We start from the raw sequence: 17,362 nt of genomic DNA on the forward strand, positions 1-17,362 counted from the left end.
TTTCATTCTGTTTCTTTTCGCAAATTTAATGTTTAATGGCTGATATTCCGGCTTCATGTGCGATAAACTAACATAAAATTAGAACTGTTTCATCGAAATGATGAGTTAAAACGTACTCGTATGTATCTCTAATTGTTAGCTACATTATTACTCAAATTAATTTTATACAAATATTTCATAGTTGCACTACTCATTTTTAATTCAAATTTCGACCAAAACATATTAATAATAATTTTTTTTATAATATTATTTATAATTTATTTGTTCAATTATTAATTAAAATTATGATATAGCTTTATATTTTCTTAAGTTCATTAATTATAACCAATGAATTGATTCATTTAATAAACATACCACTTATATATAACTTTCTTTTATACATACTATTTAATATAATGTATGTATTTACCTTTGGTACTGACAGTAAATATTTGTTTGTACGAAATATATGAATATTAAATTTTGAATTAAAAATTATGTTGATTTGTTCGGCCTACGCCATGGAGATATTACTGTGCTACAGAAATGAAAAACATCGTTTATTAATCTAGAATAATATGAAAAATGAAGAGTATGTGTAGTTCATAGTACTTACATACATCAACATGTAAATGCATACCATACGTATATCAATTTTATTGGGTTTTTGACTTAAAATTGTCGAGAGTAATAAGTTACATGATAATAATTATGCATTACTATGAAAAGTGACACTTTGAAAGTAAAATTACAAGGGGGATGTAGCTCAGTGGTAGAGCGTTCGCTTTGCATGTGAAAGGCCCCGGGTTCGATCCCCGGCATCTCCAAATTTTTTTTTACATTTATCTAAAATCTTTACATAAGTTTACGAGAAATTCCACCAATAAAATTTTTTCCTTTAAATTAATTGTTAATGTTGTATAATTTTTTCTTTCCATATATTTCAAAAAAAGAATTTAAGTGATTATAACACAAACGTGATTATATAATACATAGGTTTTTATAACTTGAGCTATTTCAAAATATAAAATAAAAAAATTTCCAAAAAAATAGATAAATAACGTTACAAAAATAGTCATAAATTTTTATTTAATCCATACACTTATTTTCAGGGAGAAAATTTTAAACAATACAGAAATCACTAATACACATTTAACGCCGGAAATTTCACTTAGATTGATCACCCCAAATTGTAAAATATATCATGAACCTGTTATTCTACAAAAAGATAGAGTATTTGAAAATGATCCATTCTGGGGATTTTATTGGCCAGGAGGACAAGCATTGAGCAGGTAAAATTGAATGTTCCATTAAAGAATTCCAAAAATTACCTACTAATTTATTAGATTTATTTTAGATAATCCATTGATGGTAAAATCTAAAAGAGTGTTAGACATTGGTAGTGGAAGTGGTGCATGCTCTATTGCTGCAATGATTTCTGGTGCAAAATCATGTATAGCAAATGATATCGATAAAAGTAAATAAATTAAGTTTGTGCACCGAATGTCGTTACATACATTTTTGTGATACATTTTTGTGGTGCTGCATATATTTCAAAAGAAAAAAAAAATAATTGGAGATGCCGGGGATCGAACCCGGGGCCTTTCACATGCAAAGCGAACGCTCTACCACTGAGCTACATCCCCCATATCTACATACTTGTCAAAGATTAGTTTTAACACCAGTGGGTTATTCTACTAACAGTTTTTTAAACGTAAGATATTGCTTACGTATTCATTTATAAATATCAATATGTGAATATAGATTGTAATATTATGTATACCATATTATAGTTCGTATTATCGGGAATGTAGGATATTGAGAGCTTTAAATTTTAAGTGGAAGAAATAAGTTAAAATTAGAAAATGCCCGTGTAACAAAAAGATATTCGAAACAAACTAAGCATGTTCATTTTACACAATAAAAGAGATTTAAAATTGACACTAAATAAAACAGTACATATTAATAATTTCATTTTAACAGTTATTTAATTTTCCTTTCATATGAATAAGTTTTTTATTATGTAATTTTCTTTTATTTAAATTATTTTAAAGAAAATTACCTAAAGAAATAATGGACAAAATATAAGTATTCTCATAAACCATTTCTGACTTGCGCAGCATCAATACATCGTTCACAGATTTATCAAGTAGAGCTTTGAAAACGAAGGATACAAAAATAATTCTTGAATATTGGCACTCTAGTTCGAGCGATTTAAATTAGTTAACTACTTCATAAACTTATTTAAAATGTGTGAATGTATTAAAAATTTTAAATTTTCTTAAAGTTTATTTTTGCACTATTTAAGTGAGTCTAAGCTGAATTGTTAGCTACAGAAATATTTTAATATGGGGGATGTAGCTCAGTGGTAGAGCGTTCGCTTTGCATGTGAAAGGCCCCGGGTTCGATCCCCGGCATCTCCAGCAATTTTTTTAAAAAAATTTTTCTTACTTTTTTATATTTATTTATATTTTAGTTGCTGAAATAGCTATAGAACTGAACGCTGAATTAAATAATGTAAAATTAAGATCATGTACGAAAAATATAATTGGCAAAGAATGTGACGCAGATGTTATATTACTTGGTGATATATTTTATGATGAAGACATTGCATGTTTGATAGTTCCGTGGTTATTTCATTTAAGAACATTAAAGAAAAAAATCTTTATAGGAGATCCTGGAAGACATCCAATGACTTCTGAACGTTTAACCTATATGAAAAAATTATCAACATATGAATTATCAAAAATTTCTTTGTCAGAAAATCATGGCTTTGATGTTGCAAATGTATGGGAGTGGATAGGGTGTAAATAGCTTTAGGATTACAAAATGTCATTGAAACTGCTATTAGACACAAACTGCATATTTTAAAATAAATCATTAGTTTATTTAAAATCGATTTATTCTGTTTTCAAAGAAAAATCGTATCCTTAATAAAAATTCTTAATATTCATAGTTCTTTAAAAACATCGAGTATCTATAGAATTAATGATTTGTACCCAATAAAGTGCAAAACAGTGTCTAATTTTATGTTAGATATTATTTGGTCATAAACGGTTTTTGAAAGAATTAATTTGCCAACGGCCATACCACGTTGAACACACCGGTTCTCGTCTGATCACCGAAGTTAAGCAACGTCGGGCGCGGTTAGTACTTAGATGGGGGACCGCTTGGGAACACCGCGTGTTGTTGGCATTTTTTTTTTCATTTTTTTTAAATCATCATAAAATTCAGCAAAACAAAGCTTATTTATTATGGCTGAAACTCATTTTTTGTTTTTTTTTTTTATAAAACTTTATTTTACTTATAATAATTTTATGGTTGGAATTCAAATGAGAGCCTCAATTTTCTTAGTTTTAAAGATGAAATACATATTTAAGTACGTTACTGTGTACTTTGAAATAAACCATCAGTATAATATTAAACGATTTTATAGTTTCATATTTGATAAGCTCATTACAAAAACAATATAATAAGTAGATATTGAAATGCTTTGTGTGTACAATAAAGCGCAAAACAGAATCTAATTAATATTACATACTATTGAGTTTTTGAAAAAATCAATTTGCCAACGACCATACCACGTTGAACACACCGGTTCTCGTCTGATCACCGAAGTTAAACAACGTCGGGCGCGGTTAGTACTTAGATGGGGGACCGCTTGGGAACACCGCGTGTTGTTGGCATTTTTTTTTTCATTTTTTTTAAATCATCATAAAATTCAGCAAAACAAAGCTTATTTATTATGGCTGAAACTCATTTTTTGTTTTTTTTTTTTATAAAACTTTATTTTACTTATAATAATTTTATGGTTGGAATTCAAATGAGAGCCTCAATTTTCTTAGTTTTAAAGATGAAATACATATTTAAGTACGTTACTGTGTACTTTGAAATAAACCATCAGTATAATATTAAACGATTTTATAGTTTCATATTTGATAAGCTCATTACAAAAACAATATAATAAGTAGATATTGAAATGCTTTGTGTGTACAATAAAGCGCAAAACAGAATCTAATTAATATTACATACTATTGAGTTTTTGAAAAAATCAATTTGCCAACGACCATACCACGTTGAACACACCGGTTCTCGTCTGATCACCGAAGTTAAACAACGTCGGGCGCGGTTAGTACTTAGATGGGGGACCGCTTGGGAACACCGCGTGTTGTTGGCATCAAATTTTTTTTTTCATTTTTTCATTTTTTAAACCAGTTTAAAACATATCTAAAACTCTTTTGTTTATTATATCAGTCTTTTTTTACTTATTTATTTATATTATGACTAGAATTCAAATTAGACCCTTTTAAATTCTACAATAATCTTTCAAAATAATATTAAATAATATTTTTCTTAGTTTACGAATTACAACTCTTTTTAACACCAGCATTTAGCGGAAATTTTCCTTAATTTATGAAAAAACGTAATTGACAATTACAGGCAATTCCCGAAATTCTTTTGTTACAGAGCTGGTAAAGTAAAACTTCTTGTGGAGCCTTAAACAATAATGATCCTAATTCTTTAAATCAAAATTCAAAGAGTTTAGATTTCATAAGACATGAGTACAATTTTTCTTTTTTCCAAGTTTTTTGCTTCTATCGAATCCAAATTAAGTATGGTTGCCTAATTACCACCCTAAATCGACTCACTTTGATACTGCGAGATTATTAGAGTTACTACAATAGCTTCCGAACATACCATTGAGAAGGTATACGATATGAGAAGTAATAAAAACGCATTTTTTTTTTTATATATTTCAGTATGTTGTTCTTTTTTTTTTTTATTGTATATACTTTCTTTTTCTTTCATTTATCTTTTTATTCTAATAACTACAATATTTTGAGACTTGTCATAGAAATATAACATATTACTTAATATTAACAAATTTATTATAAATAGAAAATGATTTTCTTTTATTTTTTTTTTTCCATTTAATTTTTAAAAGAGAGCATAAAATTATTTAATATAACAAAATATTTCAAAAAAAAAAATCAATTTTTAAATAAAAATAAAATCATAAATAACAGATATTAAAACTTAATAAGGACACTTTTAAAACGTGTAAATTTCAATTCAATAAATAAATAAAAAATATTTTCTTTGATATATGTATTTAAAAGCTATTAGAACGATTTATGATTGAAGGATATATATATTTTTACAAAAACAAGTTTTTTAACATGTTATATATATATATATAAACTAAAAAATTTTTAATAATAATTCAAATTAAAATTTAAACATTAAAATTGAATAACACAATTCAACTTTTTAGAAATCTTATATTAACAACTAAATAAATGTAAAACAACCAGTAGAACATTGTTCTGTTCGTATTCAAATAATTAATTGATATAATGTAATCGAAAATCAATAGTTTTCTTTTAAATGTTTTTTTTTAATACCGATCAGAAAAAAATCTGTTGATTTGTCTGAGATCATAAAAATAAGTTTTCTGTACATTAGTTTAGTTGTACATATTGTTTTTGAATAGTATTCATAATTTGTAATCAAATACTACATTTCTTTATAAAGTTATGTAAAATTTTTTTTAATAATTTAATGAATAGCTTAAATTAAGGACGTTTTCAATTAATAGTCTTTAAAATTTTCTTTTTAAATATTGTTCTCTCTAAAGAATGAAAGAAATAAAGTTAATTAATAAAAAATATAATTTTAAAATTTGAATTCGAATAATAAATTTTATTTAAAATTAATTTAAGAATAATATTAATTTTAAATAATAAAAAATATATATATATATATATATATATATATATTTTAATTTTAAAAGTGTAATTTCAAATTATAATATATTTAGTTTATTAATTATGTTTAAAATTAAAAGGGCAATAAACATAATTTAAAATTAAATTGCATAACATATAAAAAGAAATTACGGGTAATATAATAAATAATGTGATAATATTAATAATACTAATATAATAATTTATATAATATTATTTTTTATACAATGTTATTTGTATATATATATATATGAATAAATATATTATATATTTATATTTAATATGTGATATAAATATAAATTATAATATATTTAGCTATATATATATAAATATTTTGTAATATAAATAAATTATAATTATAAATATATGGTAGTATATTACAAGTATATATATTAAAATTTCCTGATTGAATAAAATAATTAAATAAATAACGAAATTGCACATTTAACTCAAATATATTTACATATATACATATACATTATCTATTTATATATTCATATATATATATATATATATATGTAAATAAGTCACTACATACGAAGATATATATCTAAAAATTTTACATTATAGTTAGTTAATAAAAATCATTGTTTATTTTTTTCTATTTTATATTATTGAATAAAATCATATATCTATGCATATTATTTAAATGTATACATTTTTACGCTTTTTTTTTTTTTTTTTAATATTATAATACTTTGAGTTTATTTTCTTTTATGTATATAATTATTATTTTTTAATTTATTTAGATTTTCAGATATAAGTGTGTTAAAAAAATGATTTGCTTATTTTCGTTTTTTTTTTTTTTTCTTATTTTTAAATTTATAATACATTATTAATTTTTTTTTTTTTTGGATTTTGTTTTTTTAGTGCAAATAACTATTTAATCAAATAATGGAAATTATGGTTGAGATTCAAAAATAATAACCGATTGGGAAAAATAAAAAATTCTATAAATTCTTATAGGAAGTAATACAATAGATAACAAGTATGTATATATATTATATAAAACATAAATATATTTACATAAAACAGGAATGTAATTTTAATGTAATTTCAAATTGCATTAGTATATAATTCTTTCACATAAATAATTAAAAATTAATATATATATAACAATTAAATTAAATAATAATATTGTGTTTTTATAATTTTATATTGACTCAAACTACGTAAATTAAATAGAGTTCCGCTAGGTATAACCCCTGATATTTAAGTTTCTTTTTTTTTTTCGTATAATAAACGAATATATATGTACATGTATTTAATTTTTTTTTTTGTTTTACATTTTCTTCAATTTATATTTATTTAATTTTTAATAAATTATTAAAATTAATTTATTGCACTAAGCAATTTCGATGCCTTCTTTTAACAAATTATTATACTTAGATATAAATAAAATTATTTTAACAATGAAAGTTTTCAGAATTATTAGGTCATGCAAGAAACCTTTTTTATAATAATAAGATGGCACAAAAATCAAGAAAAAATTTAAGCTATCATAATGATTTGTTTTTAAAATTTTACGATTTTTTTTACATGTAAGTTCTATTCCATAGTATATTTTGTATATAAATTACGATACGTGTATGAGTGTGTTTTATATTTTGTAGAAGTTGGGAAAATTAATATTTGTTTTTTTTTTTGTTTTTTATTTAATTACTTTGTTTTTTTTTTTTTATCTTATCGATATAAAATGAACACACAAAAGAAATTTTTTTATATAATTCTATCTACTCGGGAACTCGTGTGTTACAATTTCCGTGATATATTTTTATTTTACCTAAAAAAAATATAAAAAAAAAATTAGTTTAGATTTTTTAAAGGAAGCTTAAAATTATTAAATAATAGTAGGTAATAAATAAGATACTTACCTTCACAATGAAAGTATGTATCAAATACATTTGAATAGCCATGATCTTTCCACCAAGTGCATAGTTGACGATTCCATACACAGTCTAAACGATATATTAAGCTGGGAAATTCGTAACCCAATAAGGTATAGAAATCTTGATCGCCTAAATGTCCCTTAAATAAATATTTATTGGCCAATTTAGTTACGTAAGTTTCTTTTAAAGCTTCAGCATATAATTTTGATGATCTTATACCATCGAAATTCATTAATACTACCCCTGAATTTAAACCCGGATAACCATGTTTTATATGCTTATGTTTATGTTTTGATAGCATTCTAATACTTTCCCTATTAAAACCACCATTTACACTATTCGAATTAATTAAATTATTGTGTAGTAAGTATGCGCTAGAATAATAAGGACTTCCAAAATTTGTTTGAGGATAATTTGCTCTAAAACGGTACAATATGTGACGATAAACAGGTGTTAATTCGGGTGCTAAACCAAATAAGTTATCGGAAGAAAATTTTGAAAATTCTTCAAATAAAAATCGGACATCAGTACGGAAGACCACATCGCAATCGATCAGTATGCCTCGAGACATTTTTGGATCCACAATACGATGCAAACCTAATGATAAATAAAAAAGTGCATCGCTGTAATAACTACCAGGATTTGAACTAAAAAATGGCATCATTGCATGTACAATATCAGTTATTTTTTCAGCACAATCGTGAACATAATAAAGTGTGTAATATATCGATTTATGATATCGTCTGATTTGTTCTTTTAAAAGCTCCTCTGCTGTTGTTTCGCTTTTGCTATCGGTAATTATATGCAGGTGAACTTTTACAGTTGTGTATCTAAAATTTTTAAAATTTCCATTATTTTTAATGGATTCAGTGTTTTGATCAAATGGTTATTATACTGTGTGAATTCAAAACAAAAAAATTTCCTATTTATATACAAAACTTACTTGAGCAGACTTTTAGAAAATAATTCAAATTTTTTCTGCAATTGATAATTTTCTTTAGTGTAAATGACAAAAATATTATAATCGTTATTTCGTGAGTTATATGGCACTTTTCTAGCATGACCAATAGTATGATTGCGACGAACACGATAGCTACCATTGATTGCACCGATTTCATTCCCATTGCTTTTTTGATAACGCTTAAATACCCCCTCATTGTGTTTTTCTTCATGGTTTTGAATGACATTTTCATTATCAATTAAATTACTGATTGTTTTATTTGCTACGATTGCACCAATAGCAAATTCTTTATGGAAAACATTTATAAGTGTTTTCCTGGAAAATATTTCTGAATTTGCATAGAAAATTACTAAAAACCCACTTATGATTATTAAAAGTAAAAGAATTTTATTCATATTTTTTCGAAAAACATTGAATAAAAAACGTAAGATATGGATTCGGCGACATATCCAAATTATCAATTCTTCAATGTTGATTTTTTCTTTAGCAAAATCACACTATAAATTTAAAAGAAGCTTACGCCTTAAATATCTTTTTTTTATGAAAAAATTTCTAAATAATTTTTTTTTAAAGATCAAAGCTAGAAACGTCACTTTTTTTCTCTGCACTACTTTGAAGTTTAAAATGTCAATCTGAAAGTCTCCAATAATATATCAGGGGTAAGTCTCCAACTTGATTTTTCCAGGGGTGGAATGATATTAACCTATAAAAATTTCTTTTGCATGTACCGAGTTTATGGGATTTTAGTAACAATTTATACTATAATTTATAAAATATAAAATAATTTTTACCTTAAAAACATCATAACGTGACATACATATTATAATTTTATTGGACTTCATACTCTTTTGGATTTTATCAGACATGTTATAATTAAGTCATAAGTTTTGTTCGAAAATACTATAATAGAAAATCAGATCCATATTTTGGTTATTAAGCCTATTCCGTCTAATTATTAAAAATCAAATATTTGCTTCCGTCTTGATATTTAAAGTGAACTCAAATTTCTAATTTTCATACAAAATTTTGATTACTGATTCATATAAAATCTTCCTTTAATCCTTTCACTCAACCATTGAAAAAAATTTGAAAAATGTCAGTTGTGGAACTTATTAGAAATGAAACATTTTTAACTGTCATAATTGTCAAAACTTAGCGTGTGTTGGTAGTATTTTCAAATTAAAGTTTATTGCATAGATAAAGTTGTGAATAGCTAGTTGGCTTTTATTTAAAATTGAAAAATTTTACTAAATACGATTTAACATAATTTCTTTGTGATCTAAAATCAGATTAGGAGTGAACAAGAATAAGAAAAAAATTGAATATTAGAAATATCTAAAGATTAAAGGTCACTTAATATAATAATATAATGTCGGCGTCCGATGATTTAGAGAGTTTAGATGACAAAACTTTAAGAGCAAAATGTATTGAATATGGTTTACCCAATGTTCCGATTACAGTAACAAGCAAAAAGATATTAATTAAAAAGTTAAGAGCAGCAATGGATGGTGGTGCTAATACTGCTGGTAAAGGAAATAAGGCTCGGCGGGAAACAATGCATGTGACATCTACAACCACGATAAATGTGGAGGAAACAAAACCATCAAGAACTAGTAATCGACGTACTACAATTGGTGCGGTTCGCAAAGAAAAAGATCAAAATATAAAAGAAACTGCTCCAGTAGAAAAACGCAGAGCTAGTAGAACTACTCCAGTACAAGAAACTTCAATTCCAATGTCCTTACCAAGAAAAACTGCTCCTATTATTACTGAGGAAACCGATTTTGATGATGAATTTGTATTAATTGATGACGATATCAAGGAACCAGTAGTTACTAATATACCAATCCGTAAGTCACGTTCGCCATCGTTATCAAAAAGTGCTGTAGTTACAACTTCATATAAAAAGGATACAGCAAACAAAGAGCAAAAAATAATTGAAGAAGAAGAAACTGAGGAGGAAGGTTATGTTGAAAAACGAAAGGAGTACAATTTGTCTAAGCAATTTATGCCGAACAGGGACAGAGATACTCCTACTTTATCTATTCCTCGTTATAATTTTCCGTCTACTTTTCGGGTCTCAGCTGAAAAAGACAATATATATCCAACTGGTTATAAGCCACTGTATCCAAGCCTTAACACAGTTGATAACTCAAGTAGTTCAAAAACTACATATGAAAGTGCATCAACTATAACAAAAAGAACATATACACCTGTTAGCCTACCATCAGCTTCATCATCGAGAAGATCTGTAGATTTGGACATTAACACAAACCTTAAAAAGTCTAATTATGTGGAAGTTGAAAATAGCGATAGTAACTTTGATGAAGAAGAAGAAGAAGATGAAATTGTTCAACAAGCGCCATATTTGAGTGATTTTGCAAAAAGATTATCAAACTTAAAAGCAGAAAAATTGGACATTGGAATTAATAAAAAGGACTTTTTGAGTCCAAACGATAACTATTCCAGAACTATAGGCCGACGCACATATACAAGGAGCTCTTCGCAAAATGGAGTTGGTGATTCATTCCGTCAACTATGGATTGTTCTTGACCGAAAATACAGAATTAAAAGATTTTTATTCATTGTCATGTTACTATCCGCAATAATTTTGGTTGCATATTATTTTTATTTTAAAAATTAATATTTCTTACTTTCAAAACTAGTGTAGTATAACTCGAAATTTAACAATATAATAGCTGTAATATTACTTTTATCTCGTATGTGCCCGTCTTATTTGTGCTTTGAGTTTTTTTAATTTTTCACCTGGTTTTCAAATTTTGTTTATATATGTAGCATTTTTTATACTTAACTCTGGATAAAAGCGTTTATATCTAATAAAGTATATCTTATGAAATTTTGAGAAATTTGTTATTTCTTTCAACAACAACATTGTAATGAAACAAGTATTGTATAGCTGATCAAAACCTGCTTTCGTACGTAAATATTCTATTGGATCATGAATTGATAGTTTTAAAAAATTTATTAAAATTATGAAATAGAAACGTAATGGTAAGTTGTATTTGTATAAACTTTGGCAAATAAAATTAATGCCTTCGATAGCTCAGTTGGTAGAGCGGTGGACTGTAGAACGAATTCAATAGAGCAGAAATCCATAGGTCGCTGGTTCAAATCCGGCTCGAAGGAAATTTTTTTGCATTTTTTAAACTTAATTAATCCGCTTTTTTGTTTCGAAAAAGCTTTTTTATTTTTTTTTTTTATTAAATACAAACAAATATCGTTCAACTTTTATGAAATGACGACAGATAAAAAAGAAAACTGCACATTAAGATACACCACTATATGTAATTACATATATGTACGTAAAAAGCATGCACATAAAAATATTTATATATATTATATTATATTTATATATACTGTATTTTAGAAAAAAATTTATAAAAAAAATCCTTCGAGCCGGATTTGAACCAGCGACCTATGGATTTCTGCGTTATTGAGTTCGTTCTACAGTCCACCGCTCTACCAACTGAGCTATCGAAGGTATAAAATAATTTTGCCAAAAAAGTCATATATAGTAGAGGAACTATTATTCAGTTCAATATTTCTTATAAATTTATTAAAGAAAGCTGCAATTAATTTGAAAATTTTGCCCTCAAATTAAAATTGTAGATTACTAATGGAAATTAAGATAATAAACTAGAAAATTAAATTTCTAAAATGCTAAAGGTAATTTCTGAAATATTTATGTATGTATGTATTTTAAACAGTAAGTAGATTTTAGTTGTAAATTTTAAAAGGAAACGTTCAAAAGCTAATTTGTTTTTACAATAATTTGAAAAGTTTGTAGCGAGTAATACAAAAAAAAATGACACTTTGTCCGTTTAGGTCAATCCGTTAAATTTGAACGGACACTTAGTCCGTTTAGGCCGATCTGTTAAATTTTGATTAAATTTTTCCCATTTTTCCATCAACTTATCAACCTAAATCGTCACTCAAACGGACTAAGTGTTTGTGCAAATTTAACAGAGTAATTTAACTAAGTGTCCGAGAATCCAAAAAGTTATGATTTGTTAAAATTTGCTGCATTAAAAAATTAACAGCTTTTAAAAACAAACCATGGAACTCAAGGGGAAATTGTAAAAACTGCCAAAATGACCAAAGCTGTAAATAGCAACGGCGGACGCTTTTCATTATCAGCCTCGAATAATAGCGGAACGACAAAGTCAATTATACAGAATTTTGCATATAATATCAAAAACACATGGAAACAGATAATGTCAAAACAAAACGCCTGCTGTAAAATAGAAATTTAGGCTATTTCACCATTGGTGGGCATGATTTCGCTTGATTCTGGGCAATCCCATTTAAATATGAGTATTCTATATGAATTCTGACATTTCGCTGCTTACAATCGCTCTTGTTCGTTCTGTTTACAATTTAAAGATGCCAAAATTGTTTTGATAAAAAAATTTAATTTGAGCGCAATGTAGTTTTATTCAATAATTTCTGTGTATGTTATTACTACATATTTCTATATTTCTTTTGTGTTTACACTTGACTTTCATTACAAAAATAATGAACAGACCTATTGTTAATGTTAAATGCATACACAAACACACACAATGTGATTAAATTCAATATTCAATGACTTTTGACAAATGAACAAATGACATTTACAGCGTCTGTCGCGTAGTAAGAATATTTTTTAGGTTTTTTTTGTTGTTATTTTGCTTCATTGTTTATAATTGTTTAAGTTTGCAGGACATAAATTCGCGCGTTAACTTTACTAAAAAAAAATTAATAGTAAATTTATATTTAATTTTTTAGTAATTTTTTGTTATGCTAACATGGCTGAAGAATTACAGTGCCCTGTATCTCCATCTTCCTCCAAAACTAGCTCGAAAGGTAAAACAGAAATAAATTTCAATATTGCTTCCATTCCTGTGTATCTATTTAAAATATAAAATTTTTTTAATTTTCCAGATTCTATATTCGAGCCAACCGTGGATATGATGGTAAAATATTTTGTATTTATTATTGTAAGATGTGTTTCTTTCGAATAACTTTTATTTTTGTAAAATTACAAAAAATTTTATGTTCTTAAAGAAGGACACACCTATGCATTATAATTACTTTTAATTTTATATCTACATATTTTATTACGTATGTGTGTAGGTGTTGTATATGCACATTACACCTTTCAAAACGTTCTTAATAATTATAGTTGGTAGAAATTTATCATTAAACGAATTTTAGGTAAATGACTTCGATGATGAACGTACATTAGAAGAAGAGGAAGCGATGGCTGCTCAAGAGCAAGAGGATCCTTCCACAGAACTTTCAAGTCTACAAAAGGAAAGTGATATGCCTATTGAAGAACTCTTAGCATTGTATAAAATTCCTGTTGAAAGTATCAGAAATCCACGAAGCGGAAAAACAAGTTCAATAAAAAGAGGTACAAAAAGAAGGAAGGCAAGTTCTTCAAATAATGATAAAGCGGATATTGAAGAGGATCAAAGTTCAAGTAAAAGGGAACGAAAGCCATCTATTGGAAGGGAAAGGACCTCAGATAAAGCAGAAAGAGATGAGAAATTATTAGATAACAAAGAATCAAAAAGTAAATTAAATTCAAAACCATCTACTTCTTCTGCTGCAATAGAGAATGATTTGGATGAACCTGATTTAGAAGAGGATGATGATAATATATTGGATGGGGAGGAGGATGAAAGTGAATATGAAGATGATGATGATGATTCAAAAGAAGAATCACATTTAAAAAAGTTGTATCCAGAAACATATAAAACAGGAGATAAAAGATTATTAAGAAGTATTTCTTGTTTATTTCGCATTCGTAATTATTTATAATTTTCGTTTTGTAGCTTTGTCTAGACAACAATCTGATGAAGAAGAAGATGGAGATTACAGTCCAGATGAGGACGAAATGAGAAAGGTATGAATTAACATGTAGATATAGAAAGCAATTTTTAGAAATTGGAATCATTATAGAGTATTATGGTTGGAAGTGAGTACCAGGCAGTAATTCCAGAAGGTTTTTCAATATATGATGATGTTCTCCCTTATGAAAATGAAGATAAATTGTTATGGGACCCGAGTCGTTTAACTGAAGAACAAATAGTAGAATTTTTAACAAAAGCTCAAGAACAGTCTAAGACTACATCAAATTCTATTAGCAGTACATCAGAAAATAGTGTTATTCCACCAATTGCTGGAACTAATCTAAGAGATGATGAACAGGTAAAATTGAAAAAATACCCATTTATTGTAATTACAATTTTTTTATGTAATTGATAGGCCTTGTTCTTATTATTACAATGTGGTTATAATGTTGAAGAAGCATTAAGAAGAAAAAGAATTAATCCATTACCCCCAACTGATCAAATGAGTATTTGGTCGGAAGAAGAATGTCGAAATTTTGAAAGTGTTATACGTTTATATGGCAAAGATTTTCATACTATAAAACATGCAAAAGTAAATTTTGGTCAAAATATATAATAATAAACTTAATTGAGAATGTGGATAAAAAAAAAACTTTCAGGTTCATACAAGATCTGTAGGTGAATTAGTACAATTTTATTATCTTTGGAAGAAAACTGAGCGTCATGATGTATTCGCAAATAAAACAAGATTAGATAAAAAGAAATATAGCGTACATCCTGGTTTAACAGACTATATGGATAAATTTCTAGAAGAATTAGATACGGCAAATAATCAAAATTGTAATAGTAATAGCAGTTCATCAGTTCCAACTGATCGTTGTTCTTCACCATCTTCTACATCATGTATTGGTGGTAGTGGATTAAATAGCGGAGCTGGAACAAGCTCATTTATAAAAGCAAATAATACTGAATCCAATACTAATACAACAGAAATTGAAATAATACCTCAGCAAAATGATAAATAATCAATATTTGTTAAACAATTGTTTTTTTTTTTTTTTTTAATTTAAAATATTCTATGTGGAAATTTGTGTTTTATATTCTAGTAATAATATATGATAAGACAAAAAAGAAAAAATTTTGAAAAGCAGATGAACATTTTGTACTTGTTCCCTTATTAAGGAAAATTATGTAAATAAAATTCTTCAAAAAAAAAAAATGGTTTTCTTTTTACTCAAATAAATTAATTTAGGAATTTCTATTTTACTATGATCTAGAATATTTATGCCATATTTTGTGAATCTAGAATATTTATGTAATATATATATTTTAAATAGAAAATAAATATTCAAAATAAGTTATTCACATTTAAATGGAAGTATATTAGTGTGTATGTGAAATATTTAATGTTGTACGAAAGTAGCAATAAACCGGTTTTTTCTTACAAATTTATAACAATTGTATAAATTTATTCTGAAGAAATATACTATTGTATATTGAGTTCTAAGTATATTGCCTGAATTTTCACATGAAATTCATTTATATTATACGGTTATATGCCATTTCTGTATGCTACATTGAAAATTCTGTTCTACATTAGAGCTTTATATTTCTAAAAAAACATCATTAAACGCAATTCAAACTTCAGCTAAGATTTTTTTTTTTTAAGTTTATACAGTCTATAAATTCTGAAACTTTTAGAATAATACGCCGTTCATTTATGATATTTATGCCATTTTCTAAATTATATTTCTAACAATGCTAAATTATAAATAGAAAATCAAAATTTTGAATTATAAAAACCAAAACTTACATACAATTTAAGCAAAATGTACTATACAATGTAGCAAGATGTAAAACTTTCTTACAATTTAAGCAGAATGTCTGCGCTACATTTCAGACATTTCTATATTACATAAAGAATCACTTAAAGCAGTTACAGCGAGTAATTTCCGAACGATCCATACTTTTAATGGGTACAGCGTACAATTTTCAAACGTAATACAATTTAGAATTATTCTAGAACTGAATTAATGCAAACCCCGTATAGTAATGTTCGTTTAAATGTTTATGAAAATAAAGACGAAAAATATTCCATTATTTGTTTTTTGTTTTTATTGTGTTTATTTTAACTAATCGCACTTATAAAATTATAATAATAATATTATTTACATTCGAATTTAATTTTTCTTTTTTTTTAATTATTTGAATTACTTTTTTAATTATAATTAAATTTTATTTTTTTTTTTTTTAACATGCCCCAAAAACAATGTGATTTTTTTTTTTTTTATTTTAATCTTATATAATTAACACCATATTAAAAATAATAATAATAATTATAACAATAATAAAAAATTATTTGGTGAGTTTCGCATAAACTTAAAAAAAAAATAATTAAATAATTTTTTTTCATTATTTTTTATTCAATTTTTTTTTGTTATCTTTGAGTAGAAAATTTATTAATAAAATATGTATTTTTTTTAAATTGTTGTATGAAAAAATAATTATTGAAATTCACACAAAATTAATTGTTTATTGATTAATGTACATACATTCATATAATATAGGTAATCAATTCTCAAAATACAATTTAATATTATTTAATAATCACATCGTTTAGGAGCACCTTTTAAGGTATTAATTTTAGTTTTCTTTTTTTGTATTTTTACCAATTCTTATACAAATATATTTAATAAAAATTTTTTTTCATATTTAATATTAAAATTTTGTAAGTAAATTTTTTATTTAAGAAATGTAGAAATACCATTGCATGTATAAAGTCGATTCAAATTCAGATTTTAAACAAATTGTTGAATTCAATTTGTTTGTTTAAATTAAAAAAAAAAAAAACAAAAGTGTTATTAAATTTTTTAATATAATATGGCAAAAAAATATAATTTCTTTCATTATAAAGAATGATCTATTAGA

General features: G+C 25.5%; 4 protein-coding genes and 8 non-coding genes across 12 annotated transcripts in view; 9 read left to right on the forward strand and 3 right to left on the reverse strand.

The window, feature by feature from the left end:
* Positions 1-2,819, forward strand: part of LOC129615725 (electron transfer flavoprotein beta subunit lysine methyltransferase-like) — a 77,104-nt gene extending 74,285 nt beyond the window's left edge. Inside the window, exons 4-6 of the mRNA XM_055531092.1 lie at positions 1,092-1,271; positions 1,326-1,456; positions 2,456-2,819. Of these exons, the coding sequence (XP_055387067.1) occupies positions 1,092-1,271; positions 1,326-1,456; positions 2,456-2,793 (649 nt within the window). The 3' untranslated portion in view covers positions 2,794-2,819. The remainder of the gene's footprint in view (positions 1-1,091; positions 1,272-1,325; positions 1,457-2,455) is intronic.
* On the forward strand, positions 735-806 carry Trnaa-ugc (transfer RNA alanine (anticodon UGC)). The gene has a single exon. It is a non-coding gene; the product is annotated as a tRNA-Ala (tRNA).
* Trnaa-ugc (transfer RNA alanine (anticodon UGC)) lies at positions 1,554-1,625 on the reverse strand. The gene has a single exon. It is a non-coding gene; the product is annotated as a tRNA-Ala (tRNA).
* On the forward strand, positions 2,331-2,402 carry Trnaa-ugc (transfer RNA alanine (anticodon UGC)). Its single transcript has one exon. It is a non-coding gene; the product is annotated as a tRNA-Ala (tRNA).
* Positions 2,820-3,055: 236 nt separating the features above from the next.
* Positions 3,056-3,174, forward strand: LOC129615771 (5S ribosomal RNA). Its single transcript, XR_008697482.1, has one exon. It is a non-coding gene; the product is annotated as a 5S ribosomal RNA (ribosomal RNA).
* A 372-nt stretch (positions 3,175-3,546) lies between these two features.
* Positions 3,547-3,665, forward strand: LOC129615769 (5S ribosomal RNA). The gene has a single exon (XR_008697480.1). It is a non-coding gene; the product is annotated as a 5S ribosomal RNA (ribosomal RNA).
* A 372-nt stretch (positions 3,666-4,037) lies between these two features.
* Positions 4,038-4,156, forward strand: LOC129615770 (5S ribosomal RNA). The gene has a single exon (XR_008697481.1). It is a non-coding gene; the product is annotated as a 5S ribosomal RNA (ribosomal RNA).
* Positions 4,157-6,756: 2,600 nt separating this feature from the next.
* LOC129615736 (xyloside xylosyltransferase 1) lies at positions 6,757-9,170 on the reverse strand. The gene is made up of 3 exons (XM_055531106.1): positions 8,559-9,170; positions 7,601-8,445; positions 6,757-7,509 (listed from the first exon to the last, which is right to left on the reverse strand). Exons 1-3 carry the CDS (start codon positions 8,969-8,971, stop codon positions 7,460-7,462), a joined length of 1,308 nt encoding a protein of 435 aa, XP_055387081.1. The 5' UTR covers positions 8,972-9,170; the 3' UTR covers positions 6,757-7,459.
* A 584-nt stretch (positions 9,171-9,754) lies between these two features.
* LOC129615738 (otefin-like) lies at positions 9,755-11,423 on the forward strand. The gene has a single exon (XM_055531107.1). The coding sequence runs from the start codon at positions 9,946-9,948 to the stop codon at positions 11,218-11,220; it is 1,275 nt and encodes a 424-aa protein (XP_055387082.1). The 5' UTR covers positions 9,755-9,945; the 3' UTR covers positions 11,221-11,423.
* Positions 11,424-11,629: 206 nt separating this feature from the next.
* Positions 11,630-11,723, forward strand: Trnay-gua (transfer RNA tyrosine (anticodon GUA)). The gene is made up of 2 exons: positions 11,630-11,666; positions 11,688-11,723. It is a non-coding gene; the product is annotated as a tRNA-Tyr (tRNA).
* A 261-nt stretch (positions 11,724-11,984) lies between these two features.
* On the reverse strand, positions 11,985-12,078 carry Trnay-gua (transfer RNA tyrosine (anticodon GUA)). Its single transcript has 2 exons — positions 12,042-12,078; positions 11,985-12,020 (listed from the first exon to the last, which is right to left on the reverse strand). It is a non-coding gene; the product is annotated as a tRNA-Tyr (tRNA).
* A 1,157-nt stretch (positions 12,079-13,235) lies between these two features.
* Positions 13,236-15,628, forward strand: LOC129615697 (mesoderm induction early response protein 1). Its single transcript, XM_055531044.1, has 7 exons — positions 13,236-13,442; positions 13,521-13,552; positions 13,794-14,364; positions 14,417-14,487; positions 14,544-14,792; positions 14,850-15,026; positions 15,094-15,628. The coding sequence occupies exons 1-7, from the start codon at positions 13,385-13,387 to the stop codon at positions 15,457-15,459; spliced, it is 1,524 nt and encodes a 507-aa protein (XP_055387019.1). The 5' UTR covers positions 13,236-13,384; the 3' UTR covers positions 15,460-15,628.
* The last annotated feature ends 1,734 nt before the right edge of the window (positions 15,629-17,362 follow it).

Source organism: Condylostylus longicornis, unplaced genomic scaffold (assembly GCF_029603195.1).
Source record: "Condylostylus longicornis isolate FDR11 unplaced genomic scaffold, ASM2960319v2 ptg000145l, whole genome shotgun sequence".
Lineage (NCBI taxonomy): Eukaryota > Metazoa > Arthropoda > Insecta > Diptera > Dolichopodidae > Condylostylus > Condylostylus longicornis.